The following is a 20,367-nucleotide window of genomic DNA, read 5'->3' on the forward strand; positions in this document are numbered from 1 at the left end:
CAGTCTTTTTGTTTCCAAGCCTTTTGAGTACACTTGCTTCATGTTTGCAAGCTTGCTTTCTTCAACAATGATGGTAGAAGTATTTTTTTCAGTGAAAACAAAGATGTTCTTATGCTTGCTGATTCCAGCACCTGGGGCATAAATTTTAAAATTTTGTGGCATTTGGAGAGGAGTGGAGGCAGGACATGCAGAACACTCAACTTTAAGCCCTGTTTCCACTGGGTCACCATCCTCCGCAGTAGGAATCTGAAGGACTGCAAAAGCTGAAGCATAAGGACCCCCTGTTGGTGGTCCCAGTGTCTGTCTTGGCAGCTTGCCAGAAGCCCAAGGGATGCACTTAATTTTCTTTATTCATTAGCATATTTTTAATCAAATCCATCAAACCACAATGTTTCCACATGTCTCTCCCATGGCAGATGAACAAAAATAGGTCAGTGCTCAAACACACCTTTAATATACTGCAGTTCTGCAGTTCGCTCCTCTTCTATAGTTGCAGTTGGAGGACAGCAAATGACCTGTCCTCTGTACCTGGTGAAAACTTGTGATGAAGGAGACTTCACCTCTCTCCTGAAAGAGGAAAGCACATGGAGTTTGTCTGATACAGACTGTTTTCCATCCGCTGCCCAGTCAGAGGGCAGGAAGGAGCTGCATCTGAATCCTCTCCAACTTAGCTTCAAGTTTACAGCATTCATTTAATGTTAATTTCTAGTGAATAATCAAGCAGGTGCAATGTCCAGGGCTGAATTCCCTGGCCCTAATGAAGTTTCAAGACTGCTTACACCTAGTTTAATAATAGGCTTTTTACATTCTTGTCACCTGTAACCTACCTTCATATACCTCATGCTGCCAACCCATCTCTAGCCAGGCAAGGAAAATGTTGCAGTGTTGAGATCATGTTCACACTTGCAGCTGAGACGTGTCTTGCCTTGTTTCTTATCTCTGAATTGTTCATAACAAGACCTAAGTAAAAATTACTCTTCATGTTTTTTACATGAGCTTTCAAAGTTGGTTCTGGGTGGGGTGAATATTGCATCAACACCAAGTTAAAACTTATCTTTTGTTCTTCTTTTTTGGAAAGAAATGGGGATATAGGTTCCAGAGGAACAGTCTTCCCCATAAGACAAAAATTGGCTAAAGTCTAAAGTATTAAATAGGTTTGAGGTATTGAAATGCAAGTCTATGACAAAGGGATGCATGCTTTACTTTCTGTTCTCTTTCTTCGGGGGGGGGGGGGGGGGGAACAAACCACCAAGCCAGGACTTTGAGTTAAGCAAGTTGATGAAGATCTATCCTGAATGTAGAAATTGGAATGGGCTCACAGCCTGTTCCTAGCTGCGGAAAAGCTAAGGAAGTGAAAGGTGAAAAGCTCTGCAGCTTCCAGGCCCATTTCCAAGCAGCCCCACCTTTGCTGGTAACTCTTTCCTGCTGACAACACCGTCACCCCAGACAGGCTGCAGCAAGTGACGCACACACGGAGCAACCCCTGCTTCCCTCTGCTGCTGGCAGATTCTCTCTTTTGGTCGTCGTGGGCTCCTTTGCGGTTCCTCTTGTTTTGGGAGCTAACCCAAGGGGTGAGGGTAGGAAAGGTGTCTTAGCAAGATTGTTAATTTTGGCTTCCCAGTTAAAGGTGCTAGGCATTTCCTGCTAGGAAGGCCTTTTGCATGTATTTTTGTGTCAGAAGCCCAAAATCAGAACATAACCTCTAAAGCCTGGAAGTCCATAGTGAGAAGATGAAGTCCTCTCTGCTGTGCACCAGGAGGTCTCTGCTAAATAACAACACATCCCAGCCATGGGGATGGGGACCTGTTTACTCCTTCCTTGTTGCATGCCTGTAATAGTTCACAGCAGCAGTCATGTTATGGGCAAATACTCTTGCTTCTATGTATTTACTTTTCTATTCATTCAGGTCTTCCACCTCTGCTGTCAGAACAGTCTTCCATTGACTTCAAGGCTTGAAGTCTCCATCAATCACTTGTTTACTTTCAAGTCTTAATACATACATTTAAGTGTTTGCCTTGTCTAAATCCACCTTTACTTACACCTGTGTTCTTCTGTTGTTCTTTAACAGCTACTGTTAAACAAATTCAACCCTGTTACCTAGACAGAAGATAAGTTACAGCAGGACCAATTTTGCCACAGGCTCAATCCTGCAAGTTTGTGCCTTGTCACGTAGAGAGGGGGAAGAATCACTTGGCAACTTTAGCTCATGATCCCTCTGCTCTCCTGTAAGGCCCACTCTTTGGGCAGACCTGGATCTGTTCAGTGTTCATCGTGCGGTGGTTTGGACTCTGGGGGAGCTCCATCTGCTATTGCTTTGTGGACTGCTAGCCTGGCACTGGCAGTGATGTTTCAGTTTGGGGGAAGCAGACTTACAAAAGGTCTGGGGCATCGCCATGGAGTGTTGCAATGCCTGTTCTCGGCAGTCACCACAATCTCCAGATCTCTGCCTTTCGTAGTGAAGCTTCCTGTGCCATGTACCACCTCAAAATGGCAGCCACTAAAACCAAGAGCCTGCTTTTCTGCCTGAGCAAGTGATTGGGGAACACAGCCTCTTAAATCTACCTTGCCTGGGGGCTGAGGATCCCTTGGGGTTCACAGTTTAGGCTCTGTCTTGGCTTTCTTCCAGGAACAGAGAGTGGGTCCGTTCTTGCAAGGGAAAGGCAGGGTGGTTGGCAGCGCGGCAGTGTTTTGTGTACACTACACTCGGCGCTCAAAAGGCTAGTGCCGAACGTGGGGAATTTCACATGGCTCAATTCCCTTCTGCCCCAGGGAGTGTGTATGTCTCCTCTCCCAGCAGACTGCACTTACCAGGGTATGCTCTGTGCCAGGGTGGGGACTGCCTCTGTCCTCTTAAAGCTGGTCTCATGTGAATTGGGTAGTTCCAGGTGTTTTGGCTCGCAGAGTGGGAAGCAGGGAGGCCTGGCCTTGTGGCTCTCTGAACTGTCTACCTAGAGAACTGTGGGATCACATTCCCTTCGGTCATGCACTGACTCAACTAGAGGCTTTGAGACTGCTCCTGTCCCAGCATTGCCCCATAGCCTGCTCCTTCTGAGAAGACCCGACCTGCCTCTCGTGCTCCCCAGGACTCCTGTCAGACAGGGAAGCGCACTGAGCCCAGCTCTTCTTCCATGAACTGTTGGACTACTGACTAAATTAAGGTACGAATAAAAATAGCCTACGCCCATCCTCTCCGCCCACCTTGAGCTCTTTTAGAAAAAGGGAAGAAAAAAAATTATATTTATTGCTGCATTTTTGGACACCTGATCTGGAAGGTGGGCAGACTGAAAACACCTGCTGCACTGAGTCCTTAGGGAAGAAAGTCAGAGATGTTCATCTAGTCATTGTGAGGGACTGAAGTCCGAGGTGGATGCTGCAGGCTTTACAAGGCTCAGAGGCTTTTGGCTTACCACTAAAGCCAGTGACAGGTACCTGGGCATCTTGACTGTATCATTGTGGAAGTCACTACCACATCAGATGCCTAAGGCTTCTTTGCGTTTTGATATGACAGAAGTGATTTTAACATATAAAGCCAATTAATGGGAGAAGGAATGTAGCATCAGATAAAACCACAGACTTTACAAATCTGAAGTTGTACTAGCAGAAGTTGAATAAAGCAAAGCAGTGTCTTCTGTCTCCTTGAGCTTTTTCCTGACCTGTGTGCACAACATGGTTTGTACTGGGAGTGACAGGGAGTGGACGTACAATAAATGTTTCCCCAAAGTGGAAACAGCCTCATTTTTCATGAGATTTGTCCAAGTAGTTCATCACACTGTGGTCAATTTACTTTGTTGCCATCCAGGAAATACAGGTAAATAGCATGCAATCATACTGGTAGCATTAAACAAAATACTCCTTTCCATTGTGACTGCACACTGTTGGCATCTCTAGTGTCCATTTTGTGGTAGGGGAAATGCTCTGACCCAAGGAACACCCAAGAAAATGAAGCAAGAGCCCTTAGAAATGCGGTGTGAGCTATCATACCTAATGCTCGGTTTTATGTCATGATGAAGAGACTATCTTTCCTCCCTGCTAATATAGGGGTACTGTGATGCTTTAAATAATTGATTATCTTAAATTTTCCCTAACCCTGACATCTGGAAAGAGCTGTGGCTGTACAAACTACCACCTATTGCTAATTTTTTATACAGCCCTAGCACCTCTCGCCCTGAAGGACTAAACCCCTTGAACTCTGGACCATGACTACCTTCCCCTTCCCCCTCAAAAGGCCACAGTAAATGAGGTCTTCTTAGAGAAGTCCAGCTGTGTGATAGCAGCTGCTGCCTTATGCTCCCCTAAAGGGAAAGTGGGGCCTGTTTTGGGGTGTGATGGGACCAACTGGCTGCAAGCCTTGCATTTTCTCTGTCTCAGTGCCCTTCGCTGCTCTTGGAGAGGTGGCCCTGCAGAAGAGGGTCCCAAAGGATGTGTAGCAGCCAAATACAGCCTCTGCTGGAGGGAAAGTTCATGCACAATTCAGAGCAAGTACCACTTTACAATAACTTCTAGTAAAGAGGAGCTGCAGAGCATAAAACAACTAATTGGGTCTGTATCGGGATGCTTTAGTACCCATGCTGAAATTTGGCCAAGGAAATGAAGCTCACACCTTTCACTTGCACACAAATAAACCAATATTTCCAAGGGATCTTTCACAACCAGCATTGGTGAGGATTTATCATGCATAATATCCAAACCTGAATGCACCTGGCTCCGGTATGGGATCACTGGTGATTATTTTGGTTTTTTTTTTTAATATTCCATTTTCAGCTGGAAATTACTGATGTGACCAAAGTCCGATTCCCTTCAGCAGTTTCTCCCTTCCTCCCCCCACCTTTTCGCACTCCCTGAGGTCTGACCATCTGGAAATCCTCCTCCACCTCTTCATCATGTGTGAATTTCCACCTAGGGCTGAAAGTGTCACTGTACTAAAGTGTGATGCATTAACACATTGAGGCAGAAAGCAGAGGGGAGTTGGGGATTATAACACTTCATGACCCACTCTGCAGTCGCTCTATGATTTAATCATCTTTATCAGCTTGTATCCTTTTCTTTGTATCCCTGCATTTCCCCTGTATCCTTTATTAAAATATTCCCATAATTAAAAAAAAAACAATTCTACGCAAACAAGTAAAGTGCAGTACCTTATCTTGAGACTTGGATCAACTGAAAAAGGCAAATATCTCAAGGAGAACAGGCCTCGCTCAAGCAAGCTAGAGAACCTAGATTGCTCTTTCACAATGAAGCTTGCTAATTATCCGTATCTCCTATTGTATATTGCAAACTTGGGGTTCTTTCCTGCCAACCCTCGTGCGCATAATCTGAGTAAGTGTAATTTTTATTTTTATATGTATAAAGTATAAGCAGTAATAGTGCTACCTTGTACCGAAATGAAATCAAGCCCTGCGAACTATGTGCCATGTTGGTTTATCCTTTCGGCAGAGCGGAATGGAAAATTCACTAGTTTGGAAGTCAGCTAGCTGCCTAGCCTTCTTCTAACTAAATACTGAGGCTTATTATATGCTTCAAATAAATACATATATATATTTCTTTTGTGGCTTGGTTGCTGTAATCATCTTGGATGTAATAATGTTACTAGCCTCAGGGCTATATTTATTAAGATTTTAATTTAAAATCTTTCTGTCCTTCAGCATTTAAACAGAGGAAAACCCCATCTGGAGTAGCCAAAAAAAAAAGTTTCATCCTTTTCTTTTTCATGCGTTCCCCTCCCTTAGGCCCTCTCTCTCATCTTTTAAGCAAAAAACCTGGAGCAACGCACTTTCCTGTTGTAGCTCTGCACCCTCCTAACACTTCAGTACCTGCATAGGTTTGGTAGACCCAATGTCTGCTTAATATGATCCATGTGCTCCTGTTCTTGCTGTCTCTGGAGCAGTGGTTTGGTTTCTTATCCTTGTATAATAGTACCAGTGTATTTCACAGTAATATTACCACACACTATGATTTATTCTTCATAATGTTCTCGTTGAGGATATAAACCACAGCAATAAATGTCAGAGGAGCGAGACTATTACGCAGAAATGGCAAAGGGCTGTGGAGAAGTCTTAGGGTTATTCTTTGTTAATAAGCTGCCCCACTTCTGAGGAGATCATGGCAGGGAAATAACAGAACAAGAAGACCTGCTTGTAACCTGGGGAGTGAAAAACTCCCACAGTCTTCAAACCCCTTTGAGGGGACATCTCAGTCAACATCTCGGTCAAGGGGACAGCCTGAACTGTCACAATGTACATGCTTTTTCAGTTGTTTCGGAAGAAATGGCAGAGGTTAGCACCCAAGTCGTATAGAGTTTGCAATCCGTTTTGTTTTAATCCCATGGTGTATTCAAGCTATTCCCTCATGAAGGGACATGCGGTGCTGACTTAGAAATGATAAATACTGAGCAGGGCAGAAGGTGATTCAGAAATTTTTGTTAATAACCCTTTCACATGATTGAGTAGTACTGGAACATCAGCGACGGGTGGTAGCAGAGGACCTGGCTTGTAGCTAATGTCAACATAGCAAACGTGGAGGGTGAGACAGCCTCAACATACTTGCTAGAGACCTGCAATGGCTAAATAGCACTGGGCAAATGACTGTAAGTCATGTGGGCCAGCTCTCAGCTGGGATAAATCAATAGAGCTCCACTAACTGTGATAGTGCTTCTGCTCTGCCCCAGTGGAAGATCATCCTTGCTTGAACTGGAGGACTTCGGTGCTGTTACAGGAGCCCCTTGCTCCTGACCCTAGCAGTGAGTGCATCAGTCAACCATATCACAATCATCTTTAAAACCCACTCTGATGTTCTTGTGCAAAAACCACCAAACTGCATGACAGTTTTGGTTTGATATAACAAAAGGCTCATGGAAAAAAAACTAGGCAGTTTAAGTATGAACAGATTGAAAATTACTTTTGACATACAGCACCAAGGCCATGCTGTTAGTGTCAAGTTCCCTGAAGAGGATGAATTTCTGTATGCTGCTTTTCTCCACTTGACTTCAACTTACAGAGGGTTGAATGCTGTCATCCTCAACTTACAGCTAGTGAAAATGGGGTAAAGAGGAAGACATTCAGGCCTAAGCACAGGTCTTCTTGCTGCAGCCTGTCCCACGGGCAGTAGGTGTAGACACTTCCTCTCCATTGTGCTGCTGGCTTGTAGAAAAGAGAAGGTAGCTTACGTTCAGGTACTCCTCAAGTGCTACTGATCGTCCATCGTGAGATGACTCAAGCTTCCATACCCCATTTCTCTCATGGCATTGCAAAGGTACCAGCCATTTTTTTTTTGCTTCTGAGCTCCATTTAAAATTGGAGGGAAACCTCTCTATCTTGTCTCCACTCCCTGATAATCACTGACTTTCTCAGGACAGCTGATTTTAACATTGCTCCATCCTACTGTTCCTTTTCTTGATCTATTAGATGTATCAGTCACAGCTGGATGTATAGAAGAAATGCACCCGTCGACCTCTAAATGCATTGCCTCAGTAAGTAGCATTCAAATTACAAGAAGTCAAGTTTTAACTATTTTGTTTACCACTTAAATGCAGATTTTATTTTAACTCACTTTGCGAGGCTTTTGGTGTGAACTTAAACAAACATGAAAATCATGTTCTTTAACAGTATGTTAAAAGTGCTTATATGTTAAAAGTGCTCACCACAAAGCAGACATTTCTTTGTTGGGCAACCAGCACAGCTTTTTCATGTTGTCTGTGTGTCCTCACCCGCCCCAACCTATTTAGGTCAATACAAGCAACTTCAGAGGAAGTTACTGCCTGGTTATAAGTCTACAGCTTTGGACTGCAGAGGACAGACTGTGCGAGGAAAACAAGAGCACTTCTGGACCGTCAACAAGCAGCCGGTAGCTTTTGAATATCACACAGGGTATCCACCGGATGGTGTTCGGTCCCTTTACTTTGGAAATTGAAGCAGATCCCTGAACTCAGTTCCTTTGCCAAAGGACATGCTGCTCTGTACGGAGACCTGCCTGAGGCGAGGTACCTGACTGCATCGCTTCACGGCGCACGAGATCCACCTGCGCTTCGTTCCCCACAGCGAACCTGGGAGCTTGGATGCAAACCTTCCCGGAGAGCAAAGGGGTCGTTGAAGAGGACCGATAGGCCAACATGTTGCCCGTGAGGCACCGCAAGGTAGCTGAGCTGAAGGGAGCGGGACTAGAGCCACGTTAAAGCAGGTGCAGTGGGAGTGGGAGGCTGAGGCCGCGAGTATACCCCTGCAACCCTGTACTGCTGCCTCCCCGTGTCCCCATCCTGCCTGACACTTGTGTGAGGAGCTGGCATTCAATACGTGCTCTTCAAAATGCGTTGAGGGCTCTGTTTTATTTCTCTGTGACTCATCTTCCAGATTCTCGTTGTACCTGCTCTAGATGAGGAGTTCCCGGGTTGGTCAGTTCCTTTGTTTCTGCCTGCTATACCCCCTTTTTCCAAGTGGTGTTCAGAGTAGGACCCTTCTTTTAGAGAGCAAATCTCTGTTAACAGACAGTTTTCAGTTAAAGAAGCATGGGCAGGAGCGAAGGAGTCAGATTAACCTCTTAGTGGTTTTTTTAATGAGTTAGGTCTACCTTTGCCAGTTCAGAAAATGTCCAGGCTGTTCAGAACAGCATTTACCTACTTGATTTTCAGTAAGACTTTCACTTCTACAGAATTATGGTGCTTTTGAAACATCCACTGTTTTTGTTGCAGTTGTTTAAAAAGTAATTGTGCGTAGTGAGGAATCAATCTGATTACGGATACGTAATTTCATCTGAGGCAAAAGAATGGTATGAATACAAATTCCAGGTTGAGCACAGCGCTTGCAGCTGGCCCCTGTAACCGTGCATTTCAGTTTCTCTGTATTTCCAGCAAGACGACAATGGCCACCTTGTAAAAAGCTCTTTCAGACACGAGGCAGAAGCATATACTTCAAGGTCTAGCCTTGAAACTTCTGTGGGATAGCAATGCTCATCTGAAGTGCCGTTTAAAACAGATTGTGTTTCACTACGTGCAAAAATCCCCCATATAGATGCAGCTATATGAGCAAAAAAAAGTGCTTTTGCCAGTATAGCCTATTTTATTTGGGAAATGCTTGCAGAAAAAGATGCTTGTGCTAGTAAAACTTGTATTTGCTGGTTATCAAAGGAGAAGCATTTCTAGTGCAAACTGGGCCTCTTCATATATGAAGCTTTGTTCAGTTCAGCCATCAGTACAGTAAAGAAATCCTTCCTCAAAGGGATTAGTAAGGTTACCTAATAGATATTATTAATGGTTTAAGAGCATAAAAGGTGCTTTAGCAATACGTGAGGGGCTAGATCCTTTGCTAGTGTAAAATTGTTTATGGTCCCACCGAGGGCATAATGGAAACAGGGAGCAGTGAGGGAGCTGCCTGGTGCCATCGCTGCCTGCTCCGTTTCTAGAGCTCCCCACCGACTCAGGAAGGTGCAGAGCTGCACTGACTGGCCTCCCCAAAAGCGTGATTTCTGCATCTGCCGCCTCCTGAGAAAAATGTGCATAAGCAAATATCTAGATTATAGAGGAAGAGTTGTAGCGGTTTGATGCCTCGGAAACATGCCGATTTACGCTGGCTGAGTTTATACTGATTTCATTATACTAGTAGCTTTAATAAGCATCAGATTCCAGTCACGAGACTTGATGTTTCTACAGAAAATACCCTTCGATACTGTACCTTCTCACAGTGGGGCTCCCTGGCTAACCGTGTGCTTGCCCATTAAGCACAAATCCCAGCCATTTCCTTCCCAGTTTTCCCCTGCATTTAATGTATGGAAAAGCATGACCCTGAATCAGATGAATAGCAGCCGGTTTGAGAAGGTGTGTGTGAAAATGTATCCTCAAGCAGATGAGCTCAGAACAAATAGAATAGAGGGGAGGAGAGCGGAGTGGGGGGATCGTGAAGCTACCCTTCCCCTGATAGTTCAGCCACTATGTCTAAGCAACAAGTTTATGCCCAAGGGAAAGAACTGAAAGCTGAGGAGATCTTAAAATTAACAGAGCTTTATGGCTCAATCAATAGGCCCTGCTCCCTGAGCAAGATTAGAAATCAAATGGCACATTTCTTTCTGTTAACCCTGTTTGCTCTCCCTGTAGGCTCTTCTGCCTGAAAGCATCTAAGGTTTGATTAAGTTCTTCTCTAGGAGGAAGCCAGAGAAAATACATTGTGTGAGAGCTGCCTCCAGAATGTTGTGTTGGACACACTTTAAATAACAATAGAGGTTATTAGTTTGTTAGTAATTGCTAGAGAAGATAAGTCTTCCCAATATTTGAATATGCAAAATAGCTTTGGCTAACCAAAAAAAAGGGGGGGGGGGGAAGCCAAAACGTGCCACTGCAGTGAGTAACAGGGATGATTAAAAATCACTGTATGTGAAAAAGAAAACCTTCTACTAGAAAGACTTCCCAGATTTGTTATCCCCACCAAAGACATGGTATTTTCCCTCTTTGGCATTTCATTCTCACTGGGGCAATGAAATAGTTGTTTTCAAAGGGAGAGGAACTGTGTTTGCACCTATTTCTTGTTTGACAGTGACCTCTATGAACCAGTCATCACTGCTCTGCCTGTTGTTTTCTTGTTAGCTCTTTGCTGTCAAATTAATTACTGTGAAGTACTAAGCTTGTTGCATTCACGTGCTCTCATTAGCTCACAGGATGTCAGAGTGATTGGATTTTTAGCATTATTTCTTTTTTTACATTCCAGGCTTTCCATTCAAAACCTGTTACTGGCAGGGAGGAAATACTGTATCTAATTCTGATCTCCCATCAGGGTAGCTCCAGTGATACTGAGGATTTGGTTTACAATGCTGTACACGCAATCAGACTGTGTTTATATTAAAACCAACATGAACAACCAGATCGGGATTGCAATGTGATTTTGAAGCACAGCATTAAGTGTCTTTCCTTTGGCAGTACAGAACAAGAAAGAAAATATTTATGATGAGGATAGCATTTGTCCCTTCCACTCTTAAATCAGAGTAACGGGCTGATCCTCCCGTTGACCCGCTTTACGCTCCTGCGTTGCTTGTATTAGTGACAACTAACAGAGCTCATGTGCGTGCAGTCCAGGAATATAGGAGAAGTTTTATTCTTCTTCTGAAAACTGACGTGAGCAGAAGGGGCTTCTTTGCTGCCATGCTTGAGATTTGCATATCCTGCCCCTTGAAAACCACCGTTTGGCACAATGAGAAAGATGAAGGGCTCGAGAGTTGCTTTCGTTCTTGAAGTTAGATTTTTTCCTCCGTTAAAAAGAAAAAAGAAAATACCATTAGAACAGCCGGCAGCCCCGTTGCCTGGGCCGGCTGCGGGAGCCTTCTTTGCCCGGTCAGAGCCCGGGCGGCGGCGGCGCGCATCTCCCGCTCTCCAGCCCCTCCGCCGCCGCCTGCGACCGCCGCTCCCCCCTCCGTGCGCCCGAGCCGCGGCGCCCGCCCCGGCCCCGGGGCAGCCTCGGCGCGGCCCCCGGCCCTGAACTCAGCGCGGGGCTTCGGCGGCTGCCGCCGGGCCGCTGTGCCCCCGCCGGGCGGCTCTGCCCCCGCCGGGCGGCTCTGCCCCCGCCGCTGCCCCGGTGACCCCGCCCGGCCCCGCCGCCCGCTTCCCCGCGCGGCCCAGAGGGGGCGCCCTCTGCCCAGGCTTCCCCCCGCGGCGGCGGCGGCGGCGCGCAAGGCCGCGGGGCAGCGCGCAGCGGCCGCGGCTGCCGGCCGCCCCGGGGCCGGGGACCGCGCAGGTGAGCCGAGCCGCTGCCGCTGCCCCGCCGTGGGTGCCCGGCCCCGGGCGTGCCCGCCCGGCGGGAGAGGGGGGGGCGTGATATAACGCCCCGGTGCCGCGGAGGCGCGGCCGTTTCCCCGGCCCCGGCCGCTCGCCCCCCCCCGGGCTCGGCTGTTGGGGGGAGCCGGGTGGAAACTTCTCCTGACCCCTGCGGGGGGGGGAGGTCGGGGGGGTCGCAGCCCCGGCCCCCCCCCCCCCCCTAAAGCCGGCGGCTGCCCCGCGGAGGAAAACCCGTTCCCAGGGCATGGGCAGGGCCGGCACTCCTGCCGGCTGCCCGCTGCGGGAGCGCGGCGTTCCCGTTATCTCCCCTCCCGGCTCCCCTCGGCCGCCGCCCCGAGCCACCCGCCCCCCCCGCGCTGCCTCCGCCAGGCTCCGCGCCCGCGTCCCTCCTGCCCCACGGAAAACACACACAATCCCCGGCACCCGCCCCGATTACCCGACCCATTCAAACAAACAAACAAACAAAAACCCGCCCCGTCGCAAAGCCAACCCGACGGTAAACTTTCTAATGACTTCTTCTTTCAAGTGCTTAAAAGGCAAGGAACACCGGGGGGGGGGGGGGGGGGGGGCGGGGAGGGCATCCATCTCCTGGCCGGGGCGGGAGGGGGGGGGCCGGAGCTCCTGCCGCTCGGGGTCCGTCCCTCCGTCCGTCCGTCCGTCCTGCCGGGGGACGGGACGGGGACGCGGGTCGGCGTGCGGTGGGTGTGTTTGCAGGAACCGGGAGGGAGGGAGGGAGGGGACGGGGGGAGTTAAAGAAACAGCATAGTTAATATTTCCACATCAGGAAGTTACTGTAATAGCCCAGGGGGCAAAAGACTTAACTTAATCTCCTAAATAGTGAGGAACCCATGGCGTCTCTGTTATAGGTTGGAGTTCCCACGTGGTTTTAACTCCTGTATAAAAGTTTCAGTAGAAAGTGCCACAATGTCGTGATTTTGCAGGGGGGGAATATTAGCAGGAGGAGATCAGAGGAAGATAAGCGAGGAGCGAACCGCTTCCCCGAGACCTTCCACTGCGGATCCGAGAGGGAACATCAGACGCGTTAAAAAACAAAACAAAACAAAACAAAAAAAAACCAACCAAAAAAAAAACCCCAACCAAAAAAACAAAACACAGCATTCAAGCCAGCACAAGGCGAGCGAAAGATCAAAAAGACGCGGAGAGAGAGAGAGGGAGGGAGACAGATTAACTGGAGCAGCAGCAGCAGCAGCAGCAGCAGCAACAACAACAACAACAACAAAAATCACACTTAAAATAATAATAACAATAATAATAATAAAACCCAAACCACCAACAAGGGAGATATTGTTTAAAAAGAGCGAGCGAGGGAGCGAGCTGAAGAGCTGGTCTGACCGAGTGGATCCGTGCAGCTTCTCCTGGGATCGCCGGGATCGAGCCGATTCCCCGCTCCGCGGCCGCGCAGCGTGCGGTACCGCTGCCCGCGGCGGGGGCCGCGCCGGGCGCCGCCGCAGCATCCTCGCCGGACTCCGGACCCTCCGCGCTGCCTTGAAAATAAAAGCATCTCGCTAATAATAAGCGGGGCGGTGGGGGGAGAAGACTCGCAACTGTGGAGCTGCCAGCCGCGTACCCCCTCCCCGCCGCCCCCGGCCCCTCCCCAGCTATGCTCCGGGTCAACTTTGATGGCACGTTGAGAAGCAGCGGGCGCTGAAGGGGGACAACCGAGCGGCGCGGCGCGGAGCCGACCTGCTCAAGAGACCTGCACCCACGGCCTGTGGATTGTTGTCTTGCGGGGGCGGAGTGGGCGGGGGGGTACAAGTGGCATTTCTCCCCCCCCCCCCTCCTTCCAGGCTATAAATTGGATTGTATATAAATCTGCTTCGTTTATCTCCCTGACACCCCTCAATGACGCTGGACTAAAGAGCTCCTCTCCGCGGCCCGCCCGGACCTGCCGAAGCGAGCGATGGACCAGGAGCGGCTGCGCCCGGGGATGCCCCTCTGAAGCGGCGCGGGGCACCGGGGCAGCGCGGCGCCGCCTCCCCCCCCCCCTTGCTCCCCGGCTCCCCTCGCACCTCCGGCTCGCTCCCCGCTCCCCCTCCCTCCTCCCCGGGCTCCGCAGCCACCCCCCTCACCTGCTGCCGTCCCCCTCCCCCGTGGAGCCGGGCTCTCCGTGCACGCCAAGCCTGCTGCCCCCCCCCCTTCCAACTTCGCCCTCGGTGCCTGCGTGTGCAGCCTCCCCCCCTCCGCCTCCCCGGCGGCACACGCCGCTTCCCCGGGCGCCCCCTCCCTCCGCCGCGGCTCCCCCCCTGCGCGGAGCGGTTGCGGCCCCCCAGCTTGGCTGCCACCGCCCCCTCCGCGCCGCGGAGCGCACGGAGCGGCGCTGCCTGCAGACGGGCTCCCTGCGGCGCTTCGGGGCGGCCCCCAGCTCGGCCCCCCCGCTCCTCCGCCATGGACGGGGCGGCTCGCCGGGGGGTGCTGGCCGCGCTGCTGGCCTGCGGGCTGCTCCTGCTGGGCGCCGCGGCCACCCCGACCCCGCCGGCCCCCGCCGGCGGCTCCCCGCAGGACACATGCACCTCCTGCGGCTTCCGGCGGCCCGAGGAGCCGGGCAAGGTGGACGGGGATTTCCTGGAGGCGGTGAAGAGGCACATCCTGAGCCGGCTGCAGATGCGGGACCGGCCCAACATCACGCACGCCGTGCCCAAGGCGGCCATGGTCACGGCGCTGCGCAAGCTGCACGCCGGCAAGGTGCGGGAGGACGGCCGCGTGGAGATCCCCAGCCTGGACGGGCAGGCGAGCGCCGGGCCCCCGGCCCACGACCCCGTCTCCGAGATCATCAGCTTCGCCGAGACAGGTGGGCGCCGCCCGGCCCCGCGCCCCCCCCCCCCCCCCGCCCCCCGCCGCCCGCTCTCCCCTGCCCGGCCTTGCCTCGGGCCCCTGCCCGGCCGCTCTCCCTGCCTGTCCTGCCTCACCCCCCGGCGGCCCCCCCTGCCCGAGCCCTGTCAGTCCTCCCGCTCGCCCTGCCTGCCCTCCTGCCCACCTCCTCTGTCCCCCCCCGGCTGACCCCTGGCGGTTCCCCCGACCGCCCTCGCCCGGCCCTGCCGCCGGGCCCCCGGTGCGCCCTGCCCGTCCTCCTGCCCGCCGCAGGCTACCTGGCTCACCCGCGTCGTCGTCCTCCCCCCCCCCGCCTCGCCCGCTTTCCCCTCTGCCCCGCACCGTCTGGCCCTGGCCCTGCCCGCTCCTCCCCGTCCTCCCTGCCTGTGCCCCCGTGCCCGGGATTCTCCGCGGGCTGCGCCCCGCAACTCCCCTCGCTGCGTCCCTCCATCATCCCTCCGCGGCCTCCGTGCCCCCGGCTTCCCTCCGGTGGTCCTTCCAGCTGCACCGTGGCTCGCCTCCGTCCCCGTGCGTCCCACTGTCCCTCCTCCGCCTGTCCCACTCCATCTCTTGCATCCCTCGCCTCGTCTGGCTGCCCTGCACGTTCATCTGGTTCACTGCGTGCATCTGTCTTCCGAGGCTTGCCTTCGCCCGTCCTCCCTTTCTGCTCGTTTCCCGTTTATTTAGCTTTCATTCGTAGTGTTGGCCTTGTCTGTTTGTCCACTGCGTGCAGCCTCCTACCAAGTGTGTCTCTCTCCTCTCTGTCTGCCAGTCCGGTTACTAACGTGCCATCCATCCCCACGGTACCAGCCATCTCCCTCCTGTCCGGCCATTGCCGTTATGTGTCACCGAATCCCTTCAGCGCAGCTTTCCAGCAGTTTATCCAGGCAACCACTGTGCCTGTGAACTTTGCACATCTGGCTATAACACCATCACGCTGCAAATTAGCTCTCTCCTGTCTATCTGCCCATCTCTCCTTTCCTTCATCGCTCTATCGCTCAGTTCATTTTTCTCTCTCTCTATCTTCCTGTGGCATCTACATATCATTTGTCCACAAAATAAATCTCTTTCTATCCTGTATACTGCCCACTCATCTCCTTTATCTACCCTCCCACTTACCAAAGGCATATACATTTACAGTATCTATGGGATCTGTTGCATTATACATATGCTTGTTATATTCACATACAAAATTTATGGGCGCACACAATCTCACACAACACAAGCGATGTGGATCGGTGCAGCAACACCGTACTGTTCTTTTTCTGTCACTGTCACCACAGTTTATAAAGAAGTTGTGTATTTACTAACATGCGAAAGGCTTTCTTAGCGTACGTTTGGGGGTTTGTTATTTTTTAACAGGCTGTTGTTGGGAGATCTGGGGTGGGCTCGTACTTCCATTTGGTATTCAATCGATCGCTGGCTTTTGTAACACTTCCAAAATCGACTTTATGTAAAGCACAGACAAACACAGTGAAAATTTTTGTCACTGAAATATTACAAGGTACCGAACGGGCCCCGGAGGCACATTTGGAAAGGCATCTAGGGTGACAAATTAAGACACTGACTACGCAAAAAATCCCATTCAGGGATTGACAAAAATAATAAAGATGCTGAGGAAAAGAAAAGGAAGAAAAAAAATCTACATTTGGCTCTGTACAGAAAGAAGCGAAACAGATAAGGGCAGATGAGAAAATGCCTTTCCAGCAATAATCTTAAATAGCGATCGGGAGGCTTTGATTCAAGGACCAGAATTACAGTCTCCGCCATAAAGGCCAGCTTGCACATTTATCACCTACGCCAAATTTAGTTAGGACTTACAGTACAAAATTGCAGGAGGGCCAACGGTATTTCTGAAACATTTCATGCAGCAGGCTCTTTTGTTTACAAATAAGGGGTTATGTCAGACATTTGGTGACATTTGGTTTTCCGTGACAATTTTGCTCCTTTAATTCTGGTGTTATTGAAAAGCGTATTGAGAACAGTCAGGAACGACGTTACAGCGAGAGCAACCGCTTCATTGCCTCGCCTTGAATGGCAGTCTGTCGTTTCGGGGCGAAAAGGCAGAGATCGAAACAATTAATAATAGCAGATATTCTACCAGACTAAGTGGGGGGTTAGCTTGATCTGTTGGACAAGCAGGCGCATTACTGAAATATTTTCCCCTCTGTCTCGTGAATCCTCTCTGTTAAACCACGACGAGAACATGTGAAAATCGAAACAAAATCCCTGGTTTGGCATTGGCGTTTCAGTGGTTATTGAAAGGGCTCTCCCCGTGAGAATTGGCAGGTAGCTGAAACTTAAAACTATTCTTAAACCGACGAGATAGCGGAGTCCGAGCGCTGGTCTTTTCAAGGTGCTGCTGTAGCATCTTTAAAGCTGGCTGGCTGGGAAAACCCCATATTCTGGAGAGCTCCTACTGGTGTCTCTGGATCTGACACATCCGACTACAGCCCGATGATGAACGTTGCTGTGGGAAGTCCCTTTTTTCAATTCATTTTGATTGCAAATTGGGGATATCTGATTCAGTGCGTGCCTTCCGGCCGGCACAGCCCCGTCACCGCTCCCTCGATCTGCGGTGCTCTAGCGTTGTCCCTGAATCCAGAATGGCACACAAGCTAACGTTTCCTTTTTAACTTAATCTTGCTGATCTCTCCTTATCTTGCAGACGATCTGGCCTCATCTAGAGTCCGCCTCTATTTCTTCATCTCGAATGAAGGGAACCAGAACTTGTTTGTCGTTCAAGCCAGCCTGTGGCTTTACTTGAAGCTGCTTCCATATGTCTTAGAGAAAGGCAGCAGGCGAAAAGTAAGAGTCAAAGTCTATTTCCAAGACCCGGACACTAGCAACAAGTGGAATGTGGTTGAAAAGAAAGTCGATCTCAAAAGAAGTGGTTGGCACACTTTTCCCATGACAGAGGCGATCCAGGCTCTGTTTGAGAGAGGAGAAAGGAGACTGAACTTGGATGTTCAATGTGAGGGCTGTGAAGAGTATTCAGTGCTGCCAATTTATGTGGACCCCGGGGAGGAATCCCACCGGCCTTTTTTAGTGGTGCAAGCCCGCCTCGCCGATAACAAACACAGGATCCGGAAAAGAGGCCTGGAGTGCGATGGCAGGACCAATCTATGTTGCAGGCAACAGTTTTACATTGACTTTAGACTCATTGGGTGGAATGACTGGATCATAGCACCATCAGGTTACTATGGGAATTACTGTGAAGGGAGCTGCCCGGCCTACTTGGCCGGCGTCCCGGGGTCGGCTTCCTCCTTTCACACCGCCGTCGTGAATCAGTACCGAATGCGGGGGCTGAACCCGGGCACCGTGAACTCCTGTTGCATTCCAACCAAACTTAGCACAATGTCAATGCTGTACTTTGATGATGAATACAACATTGTGAAAAGGGACGTTCCCAATATGATTGTGGAAGAATGTGGTTGTGCTTGATTTAAGGTGTGTTTTGGGGGGGGGAGAGAGAGAGAGAGAGGGAGAGAGAGAGAGAGAAACATTCCCGTACGAGATGGTGTTGGAGGAAGTTTCACTGTGTATCCAGGCATCAGTGTTGGAAAGTCACTGTGGAAAAGTTTGACAAAAAAAAAAAAAAAAAGAAGAAAAAAAAAAAATCATTTCACTTTGGTGTCAGGACAGTGGCAGTTTGTGGATCTTGGACACTTATATATTCTACCACTTATAAGTTAATGCTCTGAAATATCTTAAAGACACACACACACACACGAACACACACACAGAACGTGGGCATGCACGCAAACACGCGCTCATACACACACACACACACAGAGACACAGACACGCACACACGAGGCAGCTCGGAAAAGGGACATGAGCACAGAAAGTCAGTGACCAGTGACGATGGACCTAAATGCCTGCCAGTACGAGTGAACGGCTGAGCAGCTGTTTCCCCGCCTGCTGGTGAAGCCAGACCGAAATGAGCTCCCTTTGCTCAGGCAAAAGCACAGACTGCGAGAACACGACGTATTCTTGCACACAGGTGTCAAAATGACCAAACTTAGAAAATTAAAAAAAAAAAAAAACCAGAAAAAAAAAAAAAGAAAAAAAAGTCGACCGTCACCTCTTAGGTCTAACGGGAAGCTGCAGGACACCTGCCTTGCGAGGTGATCACTTCCTCTTAATTTAAATTTACCTAAATGTAAACATCTTCCTACAGCACTTCCAGTAAGGAATCGTGTGATACCACCAGAGAGAGAGAGAAAAGGGGACGGACGCGTAAGCAACTACTGTATTTCTAACATCTGACTGTTGCAAAGTCACAAGCTGGGCTGGCGTGATCCGATGCTTTAACTGCCCACTAGCAACCCGTGGATGGCTACACCCGCCATGTCTTGGAAAAGGGGATCCGATACCGTACCTGGACTATGTTGACCGTTGGCATCTCTCACTGTTTGGAGAACGAAAAGTCAGAGTTGCAGTCGGTGTTCTTCAACGGGGGACTCGGCAACGACACGTCACGTGGGGGATGAGCGAACAAGCAACTGCCACCACGGCTAAACCAATGAACCCGAAAGAGGAGTGACAGAAACAGAGTGGAGACGTTCTGAAAAATGCAGTGCGTTTAATAACAGGCGAGGAACATTTTAACAAGTCTTGGAAAGGAGGAGAGTGCTTTCAATTTCCTTACCAGGAGGTGTCGAGGATGGCCATAAAGATCAGAAAATAATGATACAGCATAGCACTTGCAAACTGCTTGAATGCACGTATAATAGCACTTGCAAATTTCAATGCCTTGAAAAGTGGTACTTGATAGTGCACTTATCTTTGCTCACTATCTAGGTAAACAGGTGCCGCATGAGCTATGCAATTTAAAGTGTTGACCCATACTAGACAAAACTGGACTTATGATATGACTTTTTTATATTTTTTTATACTTGAAATTAAATCTTTTGCTTCTTTTTTAAAGCGAATGATTGCTTTTAATGTTTGCACTGATTTAGTTGCATGATTAGTCAAAAAACTGCCATTTGAAAAAAATGTTATTTTTATAGCAGCAAAAAATGAATACAGTTAAATGTATTATACATAAATTTTGGAACCAAAGAGGCCAACATATTAGTTATAATTTTTATGAGATGGCAAAGCCATCATATATCATGTAGTCATACTGAGCAATCCCTCACGAGGCCTACCAATTGTTTCAGGGTACAAAATGGATTCTGTTTGTTCTATTCAGTGTCTTTTCTATACCATACGCACATGGAACGTAGAGTGAAAAAAAAAAAAAAAAAAGACTATTGTAGAATACATTACAAGATGTGCATCCTTTAAATCCAATTTTTATGTTTATTTAATAAAGTTCCTTTTAGGTTCTGTTCCATAATAATTTAAACCAAACAATTTTCACTTAGATTTGCTGTTGAAGTATTTTACATTTGTGTACAGTTTAAATAAATAAAAAAGATTAAAAACTGGATGTGCTTTTTTTTTTCAGTGAGTAACATCTGGAGAAACTTGCTTACTTTCAGGACTGAATGCGGCTGCAGACAGTGAACTGTCGCATTAGACCCTAGTTGTATTAGTCATTGCAGAAAGCCTTGTCTGAGAGCTCAGCTGCGATCCTAAAAATGTTACACTCTAGTTTTATTGCTGTCTATACATGTAAGCATCTGCTTCTTTCTGTCTGCATCAGTGCAGGGTCTCCGGGTGCAGGAATGGTGCTGTTCCGCATGCTTGCAGGTCATTTACAGCAAGTTCCTGGTTCACCTGCTATGTAAGAATGTAACTTCTTGTCTAGGTCACTCCTGATTGGTTACAAGAAGTAAA

At 49.2% G+C, this 20,367-nt stretch overlaps 1 protein-coding gene and 1 long non-coding RNA gene across 2 annotated transcripts; one reads left to right on the forward strand and one right to left on the reverse strand.

Annotated features, from left to right (window-relative positions):
• Positions 1–12,512: 12,512 nt before the first annotated feature.
• Positions 12,513–13,826, reverse strand: LOC128144476 (uncharacterized). Its single transcript, XR_008236094.1, has 2 exons — positions 13,100–13,826; positions 12,513–12,758 (listed from the first exon to the last, which is right to left on the reverse strand). It is a non-coding gene; the product is annotated as an uncharacterized LOC128144476 (long non-coding RNA).
• Positions 13,827–13,977: 151 nt separating this feature from the next.
• INHBB (inhibin subunit beta B) lies at positions 13,978–19,975 on the forward strand. Its single transcript, XM_052793384.1, has 2 exons — positions 13,978–14,555; positions 17,244–19,975. The coding sequence occupies exons 1-2, from the start codon at positions 14,153–14,155 to the stop codon at positions 18,017–18,019; spliced, it is 1,179 nt and encodes a 392-aa protein (XP_052649344.1). The 5' UTR covers positions 13,978–14,152; the 3' UTR covers positions 18,020–19,975.
• The last annotated feature ends 392 nt before the right edge of the window (positions 19,976–20,367 follow it).

This window comes from Harpia harpyja, chromosome 7, assembly GCF_026419915.1.
Source record: "Harpia harpyja isolate bHarHar1 chromosome 7, bHarHar1 primary haplotype, whole genome shotgun sequence".
NCBI classification, from domain to species: domain Eukaryota; kingdom Metazoa; phylum Chordata; class Aves; order Accipitriformes; family Accipitridae; genus Harpia; species Harpia harpyja.

Excerpts from the sequence above, each read along its gene's own strand:
- INHBB (XM_052793384.1), top strand. The coding sequence starts at position 14,153 with ATGGACGGGGCGGCTCGCCGGGGGGTGCTGGCCGCGCTGCTGGCCTGC. Across the intron at positions 14,556-17,243 it reads CATCAGCTTCGCCGAGACAG|ACGATCTGGCCTCATCTAGA; the intron begins GTGGGCGCCGCC and ends CTTATCTTGCAG.